General features: G+C 45.8%; 1 protein-coding gene across 1 annotated transcript in view; it reads left to right on the forward strand.

Moving 5' to 3' along the window:
• Window positions 1-27,126, forward strand: part of cdkal1 (CDK5 regulatory subunit associated protein 1-like 1) — a 230,509-nt gene that overhangs the window by 18,343 nt on the left and 185,040 nt on the right. The window contains exon 4 of the mRNA XM_030369576.1: window positions 21,866-21,950. Coding sequence (XP_030225436.1) covers window positions 21,866-21,950 — 85 coding nt within the window. The remainder of the gene's footprint in view (window positions 1-21,865; window positions 21,951-27,126) is intronic.

A 27,126-nucleotide genomic window follows, 5' to 3' on the forward strand; every position in this document is an offset into this window, starting at 1 on the left:
GAACTTTCCGTACCAATACACTTCCAATAATGGCCTTGCAGGAGTCCTTTGGCAACTCACCAGTGCACCATCTATCGCTGAATAATTTGTTTGTTTCTTGTTTTTCCTAAAGCTCAAAAGCCTTTTTTGTGTGATTACTTTAGGTTTCTTCTCATCTCCCTTGACCAACCACCCTCCCCTCCTACCTTTTCATCTTGACTCGACAACCTAAACCCCCCCCAAAAAACACCAACAACAACATAATTAACCTTGTAGAGACGCTGGCCATGAAAGCGGAGCCGGATGTAAATAATTAATACCATCTTCTAAGCTGTGCGTGTGTGTGTGTGTGTGTGTGTGTGTGTGTGTGTGTGTGTGTGTGAAATCCAAAAGACAAAGGCTGAGGAGCTAGGAAATGAACTGAAGGACTTTAAACTTTTTTTTTTTATGACTCTTGTAAGTGCGTTTATTACATTTGTCTAATCGTCTCCATTGCCTCTGTCCAGTGTTCATTCATCTTCCTCATTATTATAATCGTCGCCTCATGACCACGGCTGAGCATGGCGTTGGATGTGGAAGATCTCAAAGGATTCATTGGAGGAAGTTGTGTGTCTACATACTTTCTCCTGAGGACCTTTGCACTTTGACAGTGGGCTTTTCCTCCGTAATTAAACAGCCATAAACAATGACTACTCTTCGATAAGCTCATGCTTGCAGACAAGTATGCTCTAGTAGCTAGTTCCCATGTTTACGTCCACGGTAAACTCTAAAGTCTTTTCCCGATCTTCGTGCTAGCGTTTCATGTCGTGCATGAGCGATTGGGATTAGCGACTCGCGCCAGAGCTTCCAGTGTGACCTTGTGTACTGGAAAAGGCCTCGCTCAGGATGGGACACACTCGAATACGTCGCTGTGAAGATGGGGTCAATCACCCTGAAACAAAACAGGAACAAATTTGCGATGGTTAATGAGAAAGCGGGGCGGGTACCATGACAGCAGACCTGGTCTCCGGTAGACTGTTACTCACCTGTCGGCCACAGACCTGGCTGGGTGACCCACCGGGGCCAGATGGACTCTATCGCTCTTCATGCTTGATGTGACGGAGCATGGTTTGGTGATCAGGAATCGTCATTGTTTATGCTCTCTGCCTCCCGTCCTATACAGATACTGATACCCATAAGGTCATCCTCATGTTGGATGACTAAATCATTGTGTTGTGTTGGGTGTAGCCTGCTATTATAGTACCATAAATAGTAATATACATTATAGGCAAATGACCAAAAAGCTAATTGAATCCGGACCTGATTATCCAACATTGCTCCCATAAAGAAAAAGAAAACCTATAAACCCCTAGTTTGACTTATCATGGTCATCTCAAATTGGGGTGTGTGTCTGTGTGTGTAAGGTTGTGCAGAAGAGATGCAGAGAAAGTGCTTAATCAATACTTCTCGATTGGTCTAGCCACCGGGTCCTCCTCTCTCCGTCCATACTTGTTAAGAGGCTTAGTTTAAGGGGAAGGCACCCGTGTATAATACTAATGGATCGGTCTGTTTGTGTGTGTGTGTTTGTGGCTGCGTGCATGAGGTCGGTACGGCTATGCGTTTACGCATGCATGTCTGCACGCCTGCTGTGTTTAAAGTTATGTCGATATTGGGTAACTTTGGACTGTGTGTGTCTGTGCACGTCTGTGTGCGTGCACACGTTCTGTCCCTCTTTGTAGCAAGTTAATTCTGCACGTGCACACTTTCCCCCTGTGTGTGTCCTTTCTCCATCATTATCGCACAGGACTTGACTATTTGCTGCTTTTCCGTGGCTAGACGCCGAAACGACTGGAAGACGGGGTCTGATTTGTGGCTGGGCTCGGAGCATAATTTCATGTCATCATTTAACAAAGCGCACCTGATTGCCCCACTGAAAAGACAGCCCGCTGTGAGTAATATAATGATAGCGGAGCGACGTCTCTCGACCAAATACAAATTGACAGCGTTTTAGCACGGCCTGTCAAAGAGTTTATTGCAGATGTGTTTCATTTATTTATGTTGATTCACAGTTCACTGGACAATCTGGCATTTCTTATGCAGTAGGCAAGGGATTGTTTATCCTTGTTTCTTTGGGGCATGAATTGTGTCGGTTTGGGTGTGGGGGTGTGTGTGTGCTTATGCTTATCATTCACTCATTTAATGCTAATTGTTTTACCCAATTTTAACCTTATATTTTATGTTGCGTCATCTTAATATTTTTTCCCTGCCTGTGAGGAAGTCTGTCTGCAGCACACTACTCAAAGTCCTTTGTCATTGTATAATAAGCCATCCACATTATAATACTATTATATTACATCAATACAGCCTTTGATTGCGACCACACACACACACACACACACCACACACACACACACACACACACACACACACACACACACACACACACACACACACACACACACACACACACACACAGTGCATGAAGTGTATTTATAATCTCTAGCTTTCCACATGGTGGGCAGATGTTTTTTCTAATCTTCCCAACAGACGGTGCCGTTTGATATCTGATCTGATGATTACTCAATTCCTGTGTGTGTGTGCGTGCGTGTATTCCGATGGGTTTATTTTCTGAAGGATCACTGTTTTTCAAGATGCCACCAACCAAACCACCCTCAAAAGGCCCCTGCTGAGTCGTGTGCTTGTGAGTCCTTTGCGTGCGAGTCCTGTGCATGCGAGGCCTGTCCATGTGAGTCTTGTGTATGCGAGTCCTCTGTAATTGAGGCCTGTGAGGTCGGTAGATGATCAGTAGAGGACTGTACCTGATCAGTGGAGGTCTGAGGGTGACAGAGGTCTGTAAAGTAGGGACCACCGTTGCTCAAACTCATGTGTACTTGTGTACCACAGTACTGGGCCGCTCAGCACTTCTCCAGACATGTTTTATTTGGAGAAGATGGGAAGTTGGGACCGAGTTTTATTGTGAACTAACTAAAAGAATAAGCAGGGCTCTTGGCATTTCATGAAAGGTCACGTTGTGTCCTGTAGCGGCACCGGCCTGTCAGAATGCACAACGACTGTGGTAGGGAAGTCGTTTGGATACTAGTTCGTTTTTGGTTCCTCTGTATATCCCTGTGCTTTTTTTTAATTATTATGCTTTCGAGTGTCGTAGGTTCTCCATGGGGCCCATCCCTGATAACCGCCTATAGCCACGGCAGAATGAACCGATGGAGTGGACTGGAGCTCATCAGTTCATTTCTAGGAACGTCCTGTGATCATCGTCCCAGGACCAGTTTATACTGGCAGACGACTAGCCACTTGACACGCGTGTGTGTTCGCGCGTGTGCGTGTGCGTGTGTGTGTGCGTGTGCGTGTGTGTGTCCTTCATCTCATTTCCTCCTGCCTTTTTTCTCCTCCTCTGTTTTGCTCTCTGATAAACAATTCCCGCGAACAAAGCACAGCCTGTGAACAAAGATATCAATTATTTACAGGGAAAAACACTTTAAATGCTCAGTTTTATAATGATTTATTAATTGATGTGGGTGGGATGCTCCTTCACTGGGATTTGGCTTTGCCCTCACCCCTCCGAGCGGATAGGCGCTCATGCATAGACACAGAGCAACACATACGTAAACCTGTGTATGCACACACTTACACGCACACTTACACACGCGCACATGAACACACACGCACGCGCACACAGACTCACACACACACGCACATGCACTCATGATGCAATGCCGAACATCACATCTTAGTGAATTTTGGTAAAGGGAAAGAAACAACAATGGAGGGAGGAAGCCCTTCAGATAGAGTCAATTTGAATGATTGGACGATTTTAATTAAAACTCTGCATTTCCAATTCAATAAGCTACCGATTCTTTCAAAATAACACATTTGTATTAATTTCAGGGTCGTGGGTGACAGTACTCCTAGTATTCTTGCATATATTTTGGACACGATTGAGGGATATCGGTACTTACAAACATAAAATCCTCTCATTAGGAGTGCGATATTAAAGTTCAAACGCCATATATGTGACAATATTTTCAGCATCCATAAAACCCACCCATGAACGCTCTGAGCGTTACCTGCTCCCTCATCCCCCCCATCCTAAACATCACGTTAGTCTCTCACATTCACAACCCAGGAGAGATTATCCGGCATGTGGGTTTTTATTAAAAAAGGTTGTGTTTACATTTATAAGCACCGGAAAACCACAATAGATACAATACACAGAGGCAAGCACCTAAACATGCTCCAAAGATGTGTGGAGTGTCACAGGTGTATGTATGTACTTAGGTCTGGGAGTGTGTGTGTGTGTGTGTGTGTTTTGTGTGGGTATGCATAGCATTAGCTGAAGCAGTCTTTGATCAGGGCAGCCGCTTTAATCACTTGTCATCGTCCACATTCCTCCACGAGTCTTAACGCTAAGCACATACCGCCGCCACGCAGGCCTGTGACCACGCGTGTGCTTCGGTGTGTACCTCACCGCGTGTGTTTGTGTCACACGGGCTAGAGATTGCGATGAGGAGCTTTGCGTGTGTTGCCAGTGCAGGTAAAAGGAACGGGCGGTGTTGCACTTGAAACCACGCAAACCTGACATGAGCTGGAGCACGTTCAGTTTCCCGCATTACTCTGATTGTTTATAATGTGGTGACATGGCAGCTGTAGTCACAGGTGTGTGTGTGTGTGTGTGGTGTGTGTGTGTGTGTGTGTGTGTGTGTGTGTGTGTGTGTGTGTGTGTGTGTGTGTGTGTGTGTGTGTGTGTGTGTGTGTGTGTGTGTGTGTCGTCCTCCCCCTCCGAGTGAAGTGTGTAATCTGGGAGACATTGCCAACTTAGCAAGGTGGTCCAGTAAGCTTGTGTATAAAGTACAGGGTAGAAGGGCCACGTCTGTGTGTGTGTGTGGGCGTGCATGTGTGCGGGCGCACGTCTTTGATTGGTTTGGATTTAATGTGTTGAAGGCTTCTAAAATGTCTCACTCGAAGAATGAATGATACTTTTATTTGGTATGTTTTCGGCTTTACCTTTCCCTCCTCTGCGGGCTTTCCCCACCTGTACTCCTCCAATTCCATCCCACGGACTCAGCCGGCGACAGTCAACTTTTGTTTACCTATCAACGATCACCCCCCCTCCACCCCCCCCTCTCCCCGTCCCTTAATTCTCGATTCTCCCCCCCCCCCCCCCCCCTCCCCCTCTTTGGCATCTCTCCCACAATTCCACTTGTCTTCACCTACGGCTCTCCGTTCTGCTCTGCCTTCTGTCCGCGCCCCCCGTCCCTCCCTCGTCTTCGTCTCCATCTCATTACCGCTGCCTTCGTTTCCTTTGACGATCTACCTGCTATCTTATTTAGCACTCCTGCTTTCACTCTGAGCCCACCCCCCCCCCCCCCACACGCCCAACCCCGCCACCCTCCACCCCACACACACCACCCAGAAACGCCACCACGCCCCCCCCCCCCCCCCCCCCCCCCCCCCTCGCACGGTATCTGTCCACGCGCAGTCGGAAGCCGAACGCGCAGTGAATCAAAGGCGAGGATTAGGCACGCATCCAAAAATATGAATAAATAAATCAAATTCGGCGTGAGGAGGGAAGAAGAAGAAAAAAATAAAAAGCACGTAAATAAATAAAGAAGCCCTGAGTTGGATTCAAACCCTCAACATCAAAAGTCCGCCCCCCCCCACCCCCCCCCCCCCGTGGAACCCACCTACGCTCCAGCCTATCGGAGTGAAGAAAGGTCCTCTGTGTCTGGGCTGTTTGCATGTCATTTGCATACAGGTCCCGACTGGCTGCTTTTTGGAATGCCAAGAGGCTAAATTCAGTATTTATTACTGGGGCCCATAACTACATTTTCCACTCTATTCGGCATTTGCATCTCATTTGCATGTTCCGTTTGCTCTGCTGGGGGAATACGGGGCGCGGTGACCTAAATTGTTTCAATTCCGCCCAGAATCGAGATAGCGGCGCAGGGTCTAATTATTACCATTAATCGAATTAAGGACGCCTTAAATGTGGAGCGTAAATGTATACGGCGGGGGTTATTAGCTACCCCAGGATGCGGAGGCTGGGGCCCCACTCCTAATGGAAGCCCCGACTGTGCGCCGGAGATGGGCATAAAAACAGCGTGGTGTGCGTGTTGTGATCTTGGATCATTTGCAGATCTTCCCGTTGTGCCGTTCCCCCTTTTCCTTTTGTCACGTGCACACCGCACACGAAAATAAAGACTGCTTGGTTTTGAGGATGTTCTATTTAAAGCGAGAGTACTTTGTTGTAGGCATGTTCCGCACAGGGAGGTTTTAAGATCTACTTTCAATAGATGATCGTGTCCCAAAAGATATCGGGGGGGTGGGGGGAAACTCCCGTTTGTCTGATCCGTGTTGAACGGGAACGTCGAAGGAATGCCCTGCATGCTGTAACCATGTGGTTCTGAATGGTTTAAAGTAAAGAAAAAAAATCTTTAGCAGCGCTAACTTCTTGAGCATCACTTGAGGGTGTTTTTTGTCGCGCATCAGAGGACTTTTGGGATCAAAGGTCCTATTCCATCGCTCGAGTGACTTCTTGGTCCGACGGCCTCCCTACTTCACTTCAATTAAAAGTTTTTATTACGCTGACAAAAGTCAACACAGTAGGAGAAACTGATGACTAATTAATTGCAACGGGCTGGTTTCAGTTACGAAATGCTAGTGATTTATAAAATATACTATTGCACAGTAACCCAACAGAGCTTGGCTGGCATTCATAATTCAAACCACTGTCTCTGCCTAAATATTTCAATTTCTCTCACATTTCAAGCCACACAGCTATTGTTGGACTTCAATTAAATTCATTCACTTTCTCTGAAAGCCACTAGCTCGCTCTCTGCCCAAGCCCCCCCCCCCCCCCCCCCCCCACTGTCCTATCACCACCTAGTAATTTACATCTTTCAGTATTTGTAGAGGAGGCTGAGGGAACATACAGACCTTTCCAGGTCGCTTCTTCTGCCTGCCTGCAACCGTTGCTGTTTTTAATTTGTTGTTATCCATCAACAGAAGCTGTCAGTGAGCCTATGAATCTCATAGAACATTGTTCTTTCATTTCATCTCCCTGTCCAGCTGTTTGTCTCTATCTCGGGCTGTATGGGGACGACAAAGGAATAAAAATACACACTTTGTGCACACACGCATACGCATACATGACGTTTTGGTATCCTACCAAGCTTCCTCAAACAGATTCTGCTATGCACACAGAACAAACAGGTTTAACTGCCGAAACCACACACAGACCCACACACGCAAAGACATGCACACATCGACATGGATCCACTCGCATAGACACGCACACACAGACATGCACAGACATGAACAGACACGCACAGACTTGCACACACAGACATGCACAGACCTGGATACACCAGCGCAGACACGCCATGCCAAGACACACACACCCACACACACACACATGCGAATGCACGTACGTACGTTACACTCTTGTTGACCTGCTCATGTTTCTGTATCCAACAGTCACACATGCTCACAAACGGAGAGATACACACATGCTCACAAACACACCTTATTGAATATAAACTGCCATCTCCTCGGGCAAACAGCAAACTTAATCACATTTGTAATGTCTTAGAAAATGTGTCAATATTTGCCGGGTCTGTTATTGTTGTGAAATTGGAAACTGATTGCCGTTACTACAGTGCACATGATTTTGACAGTTGACTTGAAGGCAAACACACACACACACACACACACACACACACACACACACACACCACACACACACACACACACACACACACACACACACACACACAACACACACACACACACACACACACACACACCACCATGAGAGAGATAGAGAAGTCTGTTTTGTGTAATGAGGCAATATTCATGAGTCGTTCACACTGTCATTTCTTACAACGTTGAACCAGTAAAAAAACATGACATGGCTACTGTTATGGACAAAAATGCACATAAATTATGCCTTAATTTAAAAGCAAACTGTTTTTAATATTAGTTCCAAACAATAAAGTCTATATATTTATGTTAAATGCGTTTGTTTGCCTTATTTTGGACGGCGCTTTGTGTTTGGACAGTGTGCGAGCTGCCCAGCCAAAGCTAGTTCCTAGAATAATTTGTCTCTTACTGGAAAAATCATTCCTAATTCCTGAGTAATTCCCTTGTTGGTCAAACATGAATGTGGAAAAATCGACTTTCAAATGTCACCAGCCCCCATTTCTTGTCCTCATTTACTCTTTCATGTGTCTTTCAAAATTAGTTATTTGGTTGACGAAATAAACTTAATTCAAAGCCAATTGTAATATCGGAATGATCTGGTAAAATAGTTTGAAGAGGCCTTTTCCCATCCTCCATTCACAGGCCATGCATTAGCATAGTGTTGGAATGAGAGAATAACAATAAGTTGATTGATTTGGCAAATCATTAGTTTAACCACTGAGATAACTAGATGAGAGATTAGATTACAAATGAGAGCGACAACATCACTGGACTGTGTGCTGGGAAATCCATTTGAAATGAATAATTAGGCCTTTCAGCGGCTCCTGCAAGCTGCACAATGTATTTATTTAAGTATGAATGTATTTAATTCAGCAATGAATAAACCCTGTCCTCACTTAATGGATCATGCAATGGACCTCCTGTCCACACATCGGCTCAGTGGTTTCTTCACACCGGCCTGCTCGGTCAGTCGCCCACGGCGGTCCTGTGTTTCAGCCAGGCAGACTTTGGGAATGTCCCTCCCGCTGGTTGTTGCATCGGGTGGCCAGACATGCCCGTTCCCGTTTTAAAACGTCATGTATTCGGTTACTTGGTATCCCTTTTACAGCACCCCTTCTAACCCTTCTCCTTTTCCCAACGGCGATACTAGTAACACTTCAAAGTTTGCATCAAAGTGGTCCCCCTCTCCACGTCTCACTGTGGATACTGACCGCGGACGGTGTGACACTAAACACAACAGTCACGCTCCACGGCAGCTGCACGCCGGGGCAAATTGAAAATGCCTTCCAGGGGCGATGGGAAGCGGTGCTTCTGCAGCGAAGGCCTGAATCCTCTCCTGTAGCAGCGCAGCATACTCATTCCCGCTAGGAAGCACACACACCAGGGTGTGGGGCAAACGCATTGGCTAACATGAGAAGTCAACATGAGGATGGAAAAACTCTTGATGAGCATCATCTGTGGATTGTTATCAGATGTAGGTCCCAGAATGATGTGTAATTTTTCCTTGATTGTATAATCAACAGCAACACACATATAGACCGGAGTTCATGGATTCAATATAAGCAAAGCTGACTTTAGTTTACACTTAAGGCCACAGTTTTGATCATGATGTTGATATTTTGTGTGCGATCGGTCGCAAGCTGATAACTATACTAGGGAACCTGGTATAAACATGGTATTTGGCATCGTGGCATGTTTTCTTTTCATGCAGTATATATCCTACTTACTTTGTGTGTGGGTCACCTCTTGTGAGTAGGCTGTTGCCATCTCATCTCGTCTCACACTAGTAACCAGACTGAACTGCTGAGTGACGGACTCTATCGCTCTCCCCTGACTGTTTCTATGGGCTTCTGGAGATGGACCCTTGTCTACTCTATCATTTGAATTCAAAACGTGGGCCTTTCTCTCCCGACCACCGCGGTGGGCACACCGTTGACAAACCTCGAGTAGATTGTTTCAAGTCAGACGGTTTTTCAATCCCCATTTGTGTTTTGGTCGACAACCCTGCCCCACTGGGACCGGTGAGCTGACATCTGTCCGGTCCCAGGCCACCATCGTCGCCCTCGTTATCGGACTTCCACCTTCTCTCTGACTCGTAGAAACTCCGCTCCCCAGTTAGTTTGTCTTCTCTCTGAATCTCCCCCACCTCTTATTCCAGCTCATTCCCTTTCCTCCCTTCAATGTAATGGACTCAAAGGGTTGTTTAGGACCGATGGCTAAATCTCAAGTGAGTGGCCGTTTTTAAGATGTTGTGAAGCTGTTGTGTTGTGAACGCTCTGGTGGGCGCCATGCTGTGCCTAACACGGCATGCACTGCCGCAGTTATACACGCGTGCACACACACACACACGCAGACACAAACACACACACACACACGCAGACACAAACACATGCGCGCATACACACGCGCAAACAAGGGCACTAGGGGACTAGGGCAAGAGCCTGTCAAGATCCTTAGTGGTGTTGTTTCGACGTATGCGCGTGTTTGTGTGTGCGTGTACGTGTGTGTACACGCGTGCGTCCGTTTGTATTTCCTTGGTTGGGCCCATTTTCCCCCAGTCCAACCCGTGTTTGGTCTTTTATCAACAGTAACCATTTGCGTTTGCGTTTCCTGTTTTAGGCAGGAAATGCAAAAGGCAATCCAGGAAATCCAAATCTGCAATCTACATCCCCAGTGGCTTTCCTCTCTTTTCTGCCTCCCGTTGCTTAACTCAAAATGGAACCATGAGCACTTATCACCAGCCGTCCCCTGAAAGAAAGCTGGCCAAAGCAACATTCAGTGGGTGTTAACTGTCTCCTAACGCAGCATCATGTATTACAACTTTTAGGCTAAGTACATAAATCCAAGTGCCAAACATACATTCAAACATGGCGCTCCTGTTGGTGTGGTAACTGAACGCCTTGGTTAGGTGAGAGGTAAACGTACCACTGCATAGTCTGCATAGTTTAGCAACTTGGATAGCTTAGATTTGCGCTTAACATGGAGGTTAACAGTATGATTGGGGATTAAACATTATGATGGGTTCTGCTTGCTAAAGCCACAGAGGGGATCTGTCCTGTTTTACTGTTTTTTGGGATACCCATGAAAATAGATGCCTCTAAAGTTTAGTGTTTAGTTGACAATTCCATGTAAGCAATACATTTTGCGTGAGACGGCCACAATAAGAAAACGAAGATTTACGCGTTCCCAATTCCCATATCTTCTTTAAAATTAGTAAAAAATTGTAATCGTCATTTACTTTTTTTACACCTTTGAAATGACACATAAACAGCTTTATCTTGGTGGCAAACTATTATTATTATTATTCATAATGTGTGTGTGTGATGATGGCTGTGTCTGTTTATGCATGTGCTTGGGACAACTGAATAATCTCTGTACCTGATTGACGGATAAACAGACCACTGATCCCCTGTGTGGACCCTGTGTGCGTATAAACAGCCACACACCCTCTCTGCGTGGGTGTTTGTGTTGGTAGAGTGTCACTCTAAGTCAAGTATACTTATTTGTTTTCTTCTTACACTTTGCCATGTCTAGCGAGCACAAAAAGACACATAGGCTCGGCTGGCATGGTAAACACACACCAGCACGCCCACACCTCCCCGAGGAGAATGAACCTTTTAGACAGCATCACTGCCGGGAACGGTCCTGTTGTCTCGCTCTCTGTCTGGCTGTGTGTGTGTGTCGTGTGTGTCTGGCTGTGTGTGTGTGTGTGTGTGTGTGTGTGTGTGTGATGTGTCTGACTCTGTCTCTATGTGTGTGGGTGGGTGTGTCGGTCTGTCTGCTGATTGTTTTCCTAAAAAAGTCATCAAGGCTTCTCTTCACAGAGGTTAATTTGGATGTTTCATTGGCTCAACTGTTTCCCCATTAACTGTAGAACTCTACGTTAATATCTAACGGAAAACCTTCAAAGATGCCCAACAAACCGGCATGCCTATTTTTAGGACATTTTTGACAAACATTTGATTGGGACTTTTGTACCGGGACACATTGTGCATATGAAGCATATGTGCATATGTGCATATGTGCATGCGTGCATGCTTATGACGATGGGTGACCCAACAGCTGAGCCTCTCTCTTTAGATAGCCTCTCTCAGCCTGGGCGATGCTGGAGAACACACAGAAATGTTCTCAGGGGGGGGGACATTTAACACGTCTTACATAACCCACCCCCCCTTCCTCTCATCCGACCCGGGCCAGAAGTTTGAGCGACCTGCCTCACCTTCGAGCGACCCCTTCCCCCCCCCCCCCCACACTCTCCCTCTGCAACGCACGATTAGCCCGCGTCGGCGGCGCGCCGTCCACCCACCCCTCAGTGCGGGGGCCAGCCGGCCACCCCGGACGGAGGCCCCGAGTCAGCCCGGGCCAGATGTGCCCCGCCCAGCCGGGGAACCAGCTAGCTAGCCATCCAGCCGCGCAGCCCCCCTGCCCCCCCCCCCCCCCCCGCTCAGACACTTCCCCTTAGCTCAGTCAAGTGTGTCCGCTCACCCCAGAGCCATCCTTCTAACCCCCCCGCTACCGTCAGGCCCCCCCACCCCCCCACACTCCATCCCAAGGTCACTGTGTGTGTGTGTGTGTGTGTGTGTGTGTGTGTGTGTGTGTGTGTGAGACGGTAGAAGGATAATGCATCTGTGATCGGGAGATATAAGGGAAAGAGACAGGATGAGAGGAGTGTGTGTGTGGGGGGGGGGAGGTAGGGTAGGGGGTGAAAGTAGGTCATGGTCTTGGTGGTGGTTCACATAGTATTGTAGTCGCAACCATCAGGAGAATAATATTGACCCCCAGGGCGGACGTCTGCACACACACACACACACACACACACACACACACACACACACACACACACACACACGTACGTGTGCACGTGTCTCTGCTCCCGCTTCGTACATATTGTCTTACAGTATTCAGGGCGTAAGATGTGTGCAGAAACACCAGTGATCCCTTTTGGTTAGCTATGGAAACCAGACTCGCGCCTAAAACATTTGTTTTGCAGAAAACATGTGAGAACACACATTTGGGAGACTTCGAATACATATCCTACCTTAGCGAGATACAATTTGATGTCGGGATGATTCAATCCTAACACCCCCAGTCCTCCCTTACAGGGGGAGTATGACTGCACAATGTATATGACTTCCATACATCCCATACATTGTTGATGTAATCCTGGCAAAGGTCAACTGTATCCTCAAGTTAAACAGATGCCGGTCGGTTCTCGATGGAGACGTCTAGCCTTGCACTCGGGAGTGTAATTTGACCAGAACGTCTACATTAAGCCCACCGGCTCGACTTGATAACCCTGTACGAATTTCAGCATGAACGGTGATGTTTGCAGCTCTCTGTTGCAGGGCCGTCGCCGGTCGCTTTCGCCGTGGGGTTGGACATCCTGTTTGTACAGCTGTTAAGGGGGAGTGACCGCGGGAGTTCGGAAAGTTAAAGTAGGCCCTGTCAAGGCGGCGGCGGTATTAATGGAGACCAGGTTAGACATAATATCTATCATAAGGGGGCATTACGAGCGAGCGCCGGGGAGGGAGAAGAGCGAGGGCCCGGGGATTAAAGGGCCCCGGGTGATTGGTTTACGACGCCTGGGAGTGGGAGCAGGGCTCCCAGGATTCAGTCTTCCCCTCCCGTACATAAATAAAGCAAGGATCTGAAGGAGAGGGCCGCCTGCCTACCAGGGCATACTCCCCTCAGCCGCCCTGGGATGGAAACACAGAGGAAATGAGGGGGAAATGGTTTGCTTTTTTATATTTGAGGAGAGTAGAATGTGAAACACAACTCAGCCGCCATGCACTGTACCGTGCGTCTGAAATTCAACACAAACCAAGGCGACGTTTTGGATTCAATCTTTCAAGTGTCCAATGGATAGGTTTATTTTTGGTGTTTGACGCCCTTTTGAAACCACCTCTTAGAGCGCTCCTTAGATTTGTTTTGAACAAGTTAGCGTTGGTGTGTTATTGCAATGCATATCAAATTGACAGAATAAACAACAAATTTAACTCTGTCTCTCTCACTCTCTCCGTCGCTCTCGCTCTCTCTTGGTTGGGGGGATGTAAATGTTGTGGAAAAGAGATGAGACCCCCACCAGGGGAGTAAAAGAAGGGAATGCCAGCAAAAAAGAGATGTTTTCAACAGAAAGGAGCTAAGGAACAGGCAGGGAGGGATAATGAGAGCTATGGATCGGGTGGTTAAATAGAAAAAAAAGGAAAGGGCAAGAGATGAGAAGGAGCGGCTGGCATTTGTTGTGTTAAAGTATCAGGTACATGCATGCTCGTCCAATTACACCCGTCATCGCCTCTCTCTTCCACGCCTGTAGTTGGAACTCATTTCACCGCACCATACTTTTACTTCTTTCTTTTTTTTTTACCAGTAAAATACTGTCATTTACAACACCTCTGCAAAATAGTTTTTGCTCACTTTACTAGATTACCGTTGTAGATAAGTCATTCTGCCCCCCCCCCCCCCCCCTTTGAAAATTGTATCTCGATTGTATCCTTAGTCGACACTGAAAAATCATATATCCATAACATCTGGTAAAAGCAAGCATGAGTGGAACTAGCTCGGTACATTTTGGGCCGTTTTTGTTAAAATGGTTAAAAAAAAAAATGCAAAGTGCCACCATCAGCCCTGCCCTTCCGTCCGAGGTACGAGTTAATCTCACAAGTTCATCCATTCACACCGGAATGGATGTTTTCCTCACAGTGCCCCAGGCGGTCGATGGAATATTGATGATATAATGGCCCTGTGGCGTTCTGTTGCTGTGTTGCCCAGTTAGGGCTATCTCTACCTCAACAGCCGCCGGCTGGCCCTTCCCTCTTCTCAGTGCAGCCTCCTTTAGAAAGATAACAACAGCTTGATCATCCAACTCTCCTTTCAAGGCCAAACCTTGTGTTTTGATTCAAATGTAGGAACACAAGGATCTGTCAGTTGAACCATTCTCTGTCCTCCTTTTGTCTTTGTTTTTCCACTAGGATGGAACGGTATTTTTTTTGTATACTGGCGCATTGATTCTGAGATGTCGTGTTTCAGGGCCAACGGCAATCCGCAAAATACAGCTAATCCAAACTGATAATTTATAAATGGGAAACATCTAAATCACATCATATAAAAGGTGCTGTAGTACTAGTTTAGAGTTGCGAAGAGAGAGGGCAGAAAAAAGATCCAAAATCGTCCCTCCCTCTCCCACAACTGTTTCCACATTCACTTCATTACTCCATGTTAATATCTACAACTGCCCTTTCCAGAGGCCAAAATAGAACAATGTGTAAATTCTTTCGTTAACATTCATTTGGGACTTTGGTACCAAGACTCATGAAGCCATTACACATTTAGCATGTGGATAGCTTACAAAACATATGCGGCCAACGTGTGCACGAGTGACCCCACAGCTGAGTTATTTCTCTGTCTTTCTCCCTCATTCTTCTCTCTCTCTCTCTCTCTCGTTCTCTTCGTTCTCTCCATCTCTCTCGCTCTCACTCTCTCGTTCTCTCTCTGTTGTCTAAGTACACGGAACAATTATCCAGGCACATACGGTACTTAAGCAATTACAACAATGCATACACCACTGCAATTAATGTTTCCCAAACAAAGTGAGACTTTACCAAACCCGAAACATCTGCTATACGTGTTATCCTAAAATATACCTGTTTAAAATGGCGCTATTGTATTTGACAAGAAGTGTGTGAGTGCAGGTGAACAAAGCCTTCTGTTCATTTTTGTAGATTCAGTCGCAAAGCAGGAGCCATCCACAAATAGCATTTATTTTATCCAAATGTTATTCTTCTGGTACTCTGCTTATCCATCCTTCGTCTTTCCTCGTCCTTTTGCTCGTTCTGAAACCTGGTCCCTCTACTTTTGTTCATGTCTGTTATCGGACTTCCACCGTTCCATCCCTCTCTCATCACTCCTCCGTTTATTTACTATCGTTTTAGTTGGCCTTCCCTCTCTCCCTGTCGTTCGTCTCGGCGTTCCCGTTCACAGACCCTCTTCATCACTCCACCACTTTCCCTCCTTCCATTGTCTCTTTTTCCTCCGCTATCATTCTTTTTCCCCGTCTTTTTTCCCCCCCGAACTTTACTTTGCCCCTGCTCCTCCCGTTGTTTGAATTATCCTTTTTGCTCCATTTTCATCTGGGTCGGAGAGGGAACAGCCAGGGCTCGTGTGTTCCCTCATCCTTCTCTCCCCCTCCCCCCCTCCCCCTTTTCCCCCGATGCCATCCATCACTCTATCTATCAGCCTTTCCTATTTGCTGCACACACCTGCTCCCTGACCCGTGTCTCCCCATCTCTGTGAATGGGGGGGGGGCTGTGATTGAAATGGTTTATATATGACCCCGGATCAAGTATGCATAAATAAATGTATATAAAGAATATGTAGGAGGATTCAATGCGACCAACGGACACACACCAAAAACACACGCTACGCTGCAGGGCTATGCTATGTGTGTCTTCAGAATCGGCTTTGTATCAGTTGTATCAAGCCTTCAAAAGATGAAATGCAAAAGATTTGTGTGTATATGCTATAACACACATAAACACTCTGACATGGATATGCCCAGGGAAGCAAACTGGCAGTTTTCCCATCTTTTGTGGACAATAGAGTTGAATACAAACATTTGTCAACAAATTCCTGTCATGCTTTGAAACAATGAGGAACAAATGTCGGATCAAGTCAACATGTTTGTTTACTATAATACTAGATGCAGAGCCATGCCATCGGTCAGTTTACATTACAGCGATTGTGATGACTTTCAACAAGCCATTGGTGTTCAGTCAAACAAAAATAAGGACCCAAATCTTTGTCAAGCACTTGATGACTAAACAGTATGCCTGCATGATTTATGTAGTTCGAACTAAAACTAAATTCCCTTTTGGGACTTATTTTTTCTAATCCAATATCCACATCCAATCATATCTATGAAGCATGAGCTGAAAGCATAATTGGGGATCCTGTCATTGGCCAAATTTGCTTTGCTGTGTGATTGACAGTCTGGCATGCAGCATGATGGCTGCTTTCCCTCACTTTAAAAGCCACCATTGATGAGTATATATTTGCAGAAAGTCTGATTTCATGGCCATGTAAGCTCATGGACTGGCTGAAAGCATATTTTGCTTTGCTTCACATATTGGCCAAGTATGAATCAGAATCTATGTAATGTGAATTATTGCACTACACATCTGATGGCTAATTGTCCAGATGCGTTTTGTCTTTCTTCTGACACATGTACTTTTTTGAGTGGGTTTGGATAAAAGCATCTGCTAAATGTCAATGTAACGGTGATTGATACACCAATGCATTCACAATTGTTGTTTCTCAGGCTGTAAAGCAAAGACTGAGCCTTTGCAGAAAAGATCAGTTCTAGGTGAACTGGGCGTTTATCTATATCCTTTTTTTCGACAAATCATGTAGCTGGAGGCAGGGATGTGTAACCCCATAATTGATAAGCAAATACTCTACCTGCTGTAGTATACTGTAAAATGAGTAAAGAGTGTATCAAAAGGTTTCAAATCCTCACTGTGTAGACTGGCCACTGCAGAAATACTTACTAAAGTCCCTTCCTGAAAACGTCCTTCGCTCATACGAAGGACTTTGTTTGGTAGAAACAAAACCGGTAAAATGGCGTGGTTGGTGTCCACCCCAGGCTCTGTGTCCTCTCCCCCCAGTAGTTGTGCTTTACCATAGGGCTGCTGGATCACATATTATGTCTGCTTTAAGAAGGAGACACTGCCCTCACACAGACGTCAGCGATCAATACGTTTATTTGTTCATTATCACTGCACGTTTCTCAGGGAAGCAACTTGCTTTGGATTACCTTCCGAACCTCCGTCCCCTTCCCTGATCCAATTCAAATGCTTTATTGACACGACTGTCAACAATATTAGCACTGCAGGTGAAATACTATTTATGACAGGACAATGACAAATAACAAAAGTACATTTTGTTTATGAGTGTGTGTGTGTGGCTGAGTTTGAATCAGATGGTCCCTCTCTATCTCTCTCTTGCTCTTCCTCTCTCTTGCTGTCCCTCTCTCTCTCCCTCCAACTCCCTGTTTTGCTCTCCCTCTCTCAACCTCTGTGTATCCAGTCCTAGAGTCAGGGTCCTGGAACTATTATTAGTATTATTGATCTGTGCTTCATAAAACCCTAATCTATAATAGTCCGTCAGTTCTATAATAGAGGGAATGGGCTGATTTATGACCATGCCCGATTTATAAACACACACACACACACACACACACACACACACACACACACACACACACACACACACACACACACACACACACACACACACACACACACACACCAGAATGACTTTATTCTTTCCCTCCTAATTCAGATTCTGTGCTATCAGATGGCAGGCTTGATTTGCAGAGGCATGCAAATTATAATCAAACCCAACTCTTACCCATTGGCTGGACTGCAATGTCGTGGCAAATTCCCTCTATGCAAAGCAAAGTTTGGAGGTGTCAACAACAACATTTTAGGTTGGAAGCTTGGACTTTAAGTGCACTCATTTAAATCGCCTCCCCTTGGTTTCTCTGCTACTGATAGAATAGGTGGGCGGTAACAGGGATGAAATAAAGTTGTCCGTTCACGTAGGTTGTAAGATGTTTTTGGTACAAACATGAATTATAGATCTGTGGTTATGTGGTTAATTTTTGAGTCAATGCACTAAAAGTAATGGATTGAATCGTTTCGTGGCTTCAGCTGAATCAAGCACTCTTTTCATACCCTGAGTAATTGCATTGCAACATAGGGAAAGGATGTAAATGGACAATGAAAAGTGGTAATTTTCCATCTGTAGTCCGACGGGCCCCCACCCATTTATCAAATATGTGTTGCTAGGTTTTTGGATCAGCTGTTCAACTCTCCTCCATCCTGGGAACAGCATCACATTAAGACCCACAGTGCCAGCACATTGATTTACCTCACCTCCTATTTCCTCATTAACTACTTTAATATTCCTGTTGAAATGTCAACCCCCCCTCTCGCTGTCTGTCTCTCTGTGTGTCTGTCCGTATCTCTCTGTCTGTTCCTCTCTCTGTCTCTCTCTCAGCCAGGCTCTGTCTCTTTCTCTTTCTCTCTCTCTGTCTCCCTTTCTCTGTCTCTGTCTCTGTCTCTGACTGTCTCTCTCTCTGTCACAGGGAGGCACAGTAAAAACAACCCCAGGCCAGAGAGACAGAAAGACATCTCTTTCTCTCTCTCTGTCTCTCTGTCACAGGGAGGCACTGTTAAAACAACCCCTGGCTAACCCAGCTTGCCAGCCAGAGTTCCAGCATGTATCAGCCTCTCTGAGCGATTAGCCCCCCCCCCCATCGACTTATAGCACTGTCATGAGCCCACAGCATTGCTGCCGCTGTGTGTAAGCACCTCCAAATCAGAGCCCCACCGCACTGAAACTGAAACACCAAAACTCCCGCTGTAACAAAAACAAACGCACCCAACCGACACAACCTGCCTCAAAGCCGCTGCTATTGTCAAACACCAAACTACGAGAAAATCAACAGCGCATTGCATGGAGTCAGCCCTTGATTTTCAAACCTGACTATCTATGACATTAGTAGACATGTAAATATAGTTTATCTGCCCCTCCTATGTAATCCTTCATTCAACTGCTGTTTTTTTTGGACAGAAAATTGACGTTGTTTGACAGAATCTGTAGCCAACAACACTCTGTCAGAGCCCAATTGGTTTTGGACAGGTCGAAAGGTCGGAAAGCTTTTAAAGTTGTAATCAGCAGATTAAAACATCACACCTATTTAGGGGTGAAAAGTTTCAGAGATCGGAGGGCCTTAGGGTCATGAGTTAAACCCAGACTTCAATTGATTATGCTGTTACGGACCGGATCTTGGCTCGGTTTGATGGTCCGATTTTGGAGCAGGCGGAGAAACAGAGATTTTTGACAATCTGCAAGGGAAGTTGTTTGGGATTTCTGTAGTCATTTGCCCCAGTAAATGGTCTGGCTTTGTTCCTAAGAACTTTTCTGTTCCTTTAATTTCCTTTTTCCTTCAGCTCCAGCCATCTAATTTACGCCCCGTTTCAACCTCTCAGAAGTCTCTCTCCCTTCCTCTTTCTCAGGTTCTAATATTGACTCAGTCCATTCTCTGTGAGGTCTGCAATCTCCCTGGGCTGCATAGTGCAGGATGTTACTCCTTTTGATTAATGTGTGTGTGTTTGTGTGTGTGTGAACAAATGCATTTCCTAAGTGTTTCTATGGCCATACTGCATTGTTTATCTGTTTACCCTGTTTCACTGTATGTGTGTGTTTGTGTGTGTGTGAGGTGTGCTTGTGCGTTACAGTGATGAAGAGGTTGTTATTGTCGTTAGGAAAAGCCTCCCCCAGGACTGAGCGGAGAGTGCAAACACACAGCTGAGACCACTCCCACTGGCCCTGTGTGTGTGTGTTTGTGTGTGTGTGTCTGTGTTTATAATGCAAAAAAAAACTAGACTAATAAAGGTAGGCAAAACTGTGGGTGGTTCCCCAAGGCCGATCAATAAAGTTATGTGACCTTCTCTTGCGGACCCTGTCACAATCAAAGCGAGTCGCCTGCGCGTGGCGCATACAAACAAACCCAGCAATCTGAAAACAGCCCCGTGATTTATCACCCTCAGAGCCACTATTATTCATGCTGGTCGGCTGAGTCCTCTTTAACTCAATCCAAGAGGGTTCAAATGGACCGATGCCTCCCCACTAGACCTAACCCACATTCTGCACGTTTTTTCTCTTCTTAAAGGTTGAATGGATGCTGGATGGTGCTGCACTAATGCATTGTGTTCTTACATCATTCACACACTGCGTTGCATTGTTTTTTTGAAATAGTTTGTTTCCCCTAAGACGCATATAGCGGCGATAACAAAACAAAGCTTCATTTTTTGGTAAAAAAAAAGTACATTAAGATGAATGGGCTGTAACCATGTGCTTTAAATGGCAGTATAGTGAAGAAGTTTCACAACATTAATCAATCTGATGACATGAATTAAAGAGTCGAGGTGGCCCTTAAGCTCTGAGGTCCTTAGTTTTGTGTTTGAAAGTATGAAAGTATGCATGTGTGTGTGTGGGCAGGTGATATACGTGTGTTTAAAGAGAATGAAAGAGAGTGACAATGTTGCCAAAATAAGGTGTGACTGGTCACACCTTTCACTACATGCTGTGACCCACACACACGCGTGTGTGTGTGTGTGCGTTTGCATGTGTGTGTGTCTGTGCGCGGCATACGGCCTGCTTATGAAGACCCACCATAAGAGTATTGTGAATGCTTGACTGCTGCAATCTAGTGTTGCTGTGCGTGCACGTGTGTGTCTGTGTGGGTGTGTTCACATGCTTGACTGCGGAAGGGGAACAGAATGCTAAGTGAAATATCTGGTTCAACCTGGCGTAAAGGAGCTAGCTTTACACGACCACCGTGGCTTGTCCCCTGTGTGTGTGTGTGTGTGTGTGTGTGTGTGTCTGTGTGTGTGTGTGTGTGTGTGTGTGTGTGTGTGTGTGTGTGTGTGTGTGTGTGTGTGTGTGTGTGTGTGTGTGTGTGTGTGTGTGTGTGTGTGTGTCCTGGCCGTTCCGTGTGGTGCTCGCCATTGGTGCCTGGAGTGTAGCTGCCGAGCCTGGTGTCACAAGACAGAACATTGGCCCCTTTCTCCTGATGGATGCATTAAGCCGGCCAAGTCCAAATTATACACTTGGTCGGGTACCGTGGGATGTCCACACTGGTTTGAATGTGAATGACGAAAATTGAAGGGACATTCTTAAATGGGAATGTTACGACAATGCGAATGAGAGGTTGGGATAATGTTTTAAACATTATATTGCGTCTAACAAAAAGTTATTACAATTAATGCAGCTTAATTTATCCATATTAGGTCTATTAGCAACGATTATGGAAGTGACATGAAAAATAAAGGTTGTTTTTTTTTCTCCGGTGTGAGAACAATTGTGAGGGATATTTTAATAATTAGGGCGCAGAGTTGTTTTTCGTCTAAAACTGCTTGGTATATCTTTTATCTTTCATCTTTCATGTTCTCAGTCATATTCGTAATTTACGGACGTTGAGATGCATATTAATATACTTTTTGACTTCTTCTTGACAAGACACTTGTCAAGGTGTGTGGTGGGTGCACCCCTCTGATACGCTGTGGTTCAGAGACACAGTTGTCCCCGACTCAGTCTTCTCTCTCTCCTTCCTCCCTGTGTTCAGACGACCCTTCAGAAGCTGACCTGTGGCTCCTGAACAGCTGCACTGTAAAGAACCCTGCGGAGGACCACTTCAGGAATTCTATCAAGTAATGGAACATGCACGCACGCACATGCACAAACACACCTGCATACACGTGTACCCGCACGCACGCATGGTGTTGCAGACTTCGACGCATTTCAATTAGCACGGAGCTGCTATGACAGGCGCAGGATACATTCAGAGGAGCGGACTACTTTTAAATTAAAGTTGACTAACTTCGGGAAACAAGTTATGCATTATCCATATTATAATAATTTACAAACATGCACATTCACATACAAATGTGCTTACACACCACACATGTGCTTACACACCGCACATGCACAAACACACACACACAAACACACAAACAAGCACGCCTGTACAAAATATGCACACATGCACATACAAAAACACAAACACAAACACGCCAACGCACACACAAGCACACATGCTTGCGCACATACAAGCACACGCAGACATACTCAACTAACACAAAAATATATATTTTCAGGGGAAACACAGGCCATTTTTTCTCTACAATATACCATTCTAAATATATGAATGATAATCTGTTAATGAATAACGCACGGCCTGTTTCCAGACATCTCTGTGTTAAATTAGATCCGGTACGGGACTATCCATGACTCCTAGCCATGTGTCGCTGAATGTCTTATCTACTTGGCTCACCAGACCATGTTTAGTTTAGTCTGGTGTGAAGCCCTGCAGACTCTGGGGTGGAGCACAGCTCTTCAGGTTCAGGATGGGGATTCACGCTGCCGCTCCTAAACCCCCTGTCACCGCACGCCTGCAATCTCAATCCACCCTCCTGCCTCTCACTTATTGTGTGCGTGTGTTTTAATGTAATTTCCCCCATGTCTGTTCCCACCTTCAATGCTCGAAAGGTTGCTTCCCACACCAGTGAGATCACACACACACAGACGGATGTGTGTGTGTGTGTACACGCAGACACACACATGAGTGGCGCACACACGCACACAGATGAACACGTGCACACACACACGCGCGGTTGCGCACACAGACACACACACACACACACACACGTGTGCACACACAGACACAGACACACAGACGCAAACACACAGACGGCACACACACAGACACAGACATACGCGTATGCACACACACACACCCACGCACCAAGATCTGCATAAAAACAGAGAGATTAAGTTGGATCTATTTAGCATTTTGATTATATTTGCATCCATGAGGGAGGAACAGGGGAAAGGAGTAGGCATGCGTGATCCTTGCTGTGTCTGTGTGACTGGTGTGTGCGCACGTGAAATTAGTTTAACAAATACAACGGAAGTGAGAGTTAATGCTAGTGGTTATTTTGGAATCTTAGTTAGAGGTGCCTTGAGATTTATTTTCCAAGACCTTTCTTGCAATGATGGACAGCATCAGGTCATTGCATAATAGTTACAACAATTAATAACAATAATACACAAGAGAATATCACCACGTAAAAACGGCACACTGTGTTATTACTGTAGTAATGGACAATACAGATCCGGGTGATCAAAGCGCGGTTACACTCTACTGGTGAGGGATGTTTTAGTAAAGGCCGGAGAGACGGTTTTGATTACAGACCGGTTTGAGGTTGCTAAACAACCCCTAAGTGATTATATTGGGTGTTTCTATTCCAGCTGTGTGATTGGTCTGAAGCATCAGGCTCATGATGTTGAACACTACATACGTTGTCCTCTGTGAGGGTTAGATAAAGGCTGTGTTGTGTAGCTGAACCCGGACAGTGTTGACTGGATACCCTGGGGTTAGTGGCTATCTTTGGGCCCTTTTTGAGACGTCTCATTCCAAGTGATCAGCGCTTATGATTGGCCTGTCTTGTCAGCCGACCAGAAGCCATATTTCAAAAAAAATATCCCCCATTTTGAATGTTTGACTTGAACATCAGAAGTGAAGCTATTTATTTTGCAATTTGATTAGAGCAGATTTTCCTCTTTTATGTGGCTCTGGTGTGCCTCTTCCGGTCCTTTCTCTCTCTTTCATGCCCCCCATCAGGGCTATTTATGCGTTTTATTTTGGAAACCCAGAATGATGGGAGAGTACTTGTCTTTGAAAAAGGTCTTTCCTGTTAATAATGTTTTCTTTCTTCGTTTTTTTTGCGACTGGAAATCACCCCCGCTGTAATGCTAATGTAATTAATGTCCTAGTTCAGTGGCAAGGCACTGGACACACACAGACGCACATGTGCTGAACATACACACACACACACACACAAAATAATCGCACACGCACACAAAATAACACACACACAAAATAACACAAAATTACACACACACAAAATAACACACCCAAAATTACAAACACACAAAATAACACACACAGATGCACAAACGCATGCACAGAAAAAAATCTTTTTTTTTCTCGCTGAGTGCTCACATGATGAAATAAGGGGCTGGGGGTGAGGAGAGGGGGGCAGCCAAACAGCTACTGGCACGCTTCTCAGACAGGCCTCATGCTCAGTCACACGCTGGGCCGAACCAGCACCTCCTGGTACACACACACACACACACACACACACACACACACACACACACACACACACACACACACACACACACACACACACACACACACACGTCTACAGGTTGGCAGGGAGGTTGTCAACCACAGATGTGTTTCGGGCCTTGTGGTTCTTTTGAGCAAAAGCAGGATCCAGTGAGCCAGACCAATAATTTCTCTGATTACTGCGCAGGGCTGAGATATGCAACGCAGTGCTGCAATTCACAGGCTTAACTGCCTTTCTTCTCTTGATAGACTAACCAGTCTGTAACGCTGAATTAAAGCTGTTAACTTGGAGACCAGACCCCCCTCTGTGAGTCGAACGGGCTTTGTACTTTGGTTCATTGCATCAAATTCCAACAGCTACAGTTTAGGTAGCAGAATGATACTGAATGTTGATTAAGTTATTCATCCACAACTCCAAACTTTGGGTTTTGTTGTTTTGTTTGGCGTTCGTCTTCTGCCGTCTGTTCATTGGGTGTAAGGGTTACGATATGAATATTTTTTTACACAGCATGAGGTTAGCTTTTTATGAGCGCATACACGTCCCTGCAGTGTGTAAAAGTGTTTTGCTTATATCAGGGGGGGGGGGGGGGGGGGGGGGGGGGGGGGGGGGGGGGGGGGGGGGGGGGGGGGGGGGGGGGGGGGGGGGGGGGGGGGGGGGGGGGGGGGGGGGGGGGGGCGGGGGGGGGGGGGGGGGGGGGGGGGGGGGGGAAGTACTCGTGTGTGTCTCTGCTCCTATTGATGTTATTGTTAGCCTACTCGGCTTAACCATATTCACACTTCCCTTCCGGCGTTCCTGAGCTGTCCTTTTTCTTCACTTTATTTCCGTCTATTTGTTATTGCGCTGGGAGGAAGTGTAGCACACGCGGCTGGTCTTCTAACCAGGCGGAAAGGTTGGATGCTTCCCACAGTGGACTATCTCCGCTCCGACCTGCTGTTCATCTCCTCGGCTGGAGCACAGTGCCGGAAGCCTACCGCGGCAAAACAAATATAATGCTAATGAAATGGCTCCTGAATGCTAAAAAGTCAATTAGCATGGATATTTGTGTATTCGCGGTGTTTGTTGTGTGCCTGCATTTGCAATGCCCAAATCTATAGTGTAATTCAATGTCGTAGACCTTTCAGATCAATGAACGGGGAATGCATAAGAGAACCAGTTGCTCAACAGCATGTTAATTAAATGTTATGGTGTGTGTGAGTGTGTGTGTGTGTGAGCCTGTTCCACCCTCTGCTGTCTCTCGTAATTTGTATGATCAAGGGAGTGAGTGCTTAACGAATTAGAACCCAACTTGGAATTCTGCATTTCTGTTCTCAAATTGTGCACCAATTCCACACACATTGACATTAATTTCGGTCTGTTAGCATGGCTTCAATATGCATGAACCAAGCAGAGACGAAAGTGTATGGAAAACACAAACCCGCCGCCTTTCATGTTAATTGAAGATGGGACACGGGATGCACACATTGAATTCACACAGAAAGAACACGTTGTCACGCATACTGTATATGTTACGTCGACACACTGCGAGCGTTAGACCTGCCCTGTTGAGTATGCATGATTGACCACCTACGGATAATGTCTTGGGCCGGACCTGAGCTCCAGACGTTGAACCGGCGCACATTGAACGAACGGCGATCTCCGTTGGCCGGGGATGCCGCCGTGACAGTGGGGTTCTGCCGGCCAACTTAAGCAGTGGCTCATAGGTGGCTGGCAGCGAAATGGCCCTCTGATAGGCGGTGGTTCAAGCCTTGGTGGCTGCAGATACATGCCAACTTGCAGCTTAGTGAATTCCTCAGCATTACCAGAGTACCCATAGTACTGTATATCTGGCTGGCTCTGCCTCTCCCAACTCCCTCATCAACCCAGGGGCTGCTTCATAAGTGGCTTGAACATTTTAAAGGCTTATACATGCATGCGCTTATCTTCACACGTTGAATGTATAGCCCCTTTATTTAGTTTTTTTGGTTGCCGTGTTTGTTTCTTTAAATTTAAAGGGCAGACAGAGTGAGATACTGAAGTAAACAAATGAATGAGGAAGATGGAAGAGGGGCTTTTAAAATGAGACCAGTCAATGTGCCAAGTCAATACGGCGCTTCGTAGCGAGAGTCTAAGTGGTTAATATGCATTATTGCCCACGGTGGTTGCATTTGATCAGTGAGATCGCGATCTGGGCTGTTGCAACTGATTTCACGTCATTGATTTCTGAGCCCATATTTACCTGAGGCAAAAGGTCACGGCTTGGTAAAATAAAATCATTCTAAAGTGTAAATCTGATGTAAAAAATAAACAAACATTGCTTTTACGTAAGTCCAATATCTCTGTGGTTTTGCGTCGTTAGTTTGTTGGAAAACAAACTAACCATGTTAATATTCTCAAATCTTGGATAACAGTTACACACAGGCATAAAATAACAGGGCTTAAAACGCTTTAAAATTATTTTATTATTTGGCTTGATAGCAATTTCTGGGGAAAAATTTTCAGCCACATGTGTGATCTGTTATTAACGTTTTCCGGATTCTAAGCCAATTGAAACCAGTTTGTTGGTTTATTCTGTTTTTCAAAGTGTATCGAATACACTTACAAGGTGGTTCTAGCCTTTACATTGTGTGTTTAAACAAAGTGACAAGCCGAAGCGAGTGGCATTAAGGTCAGAAATGTTCTTTGCTCATCAAAGAATGACATCTAAGTTCTAAAC

This window comes from Gadus morhua, chromosome 11 (assembly GCF_902167405.1).
Source record: "Gadus morhua chromosome 11, gadMor3.0, whole genome shotgun sequence".
NCBI lineage: Eukaryota > Metazoa > Chordata > Actinopteri > Gadiformes > Gadidae > Gadus > Gadus morhua.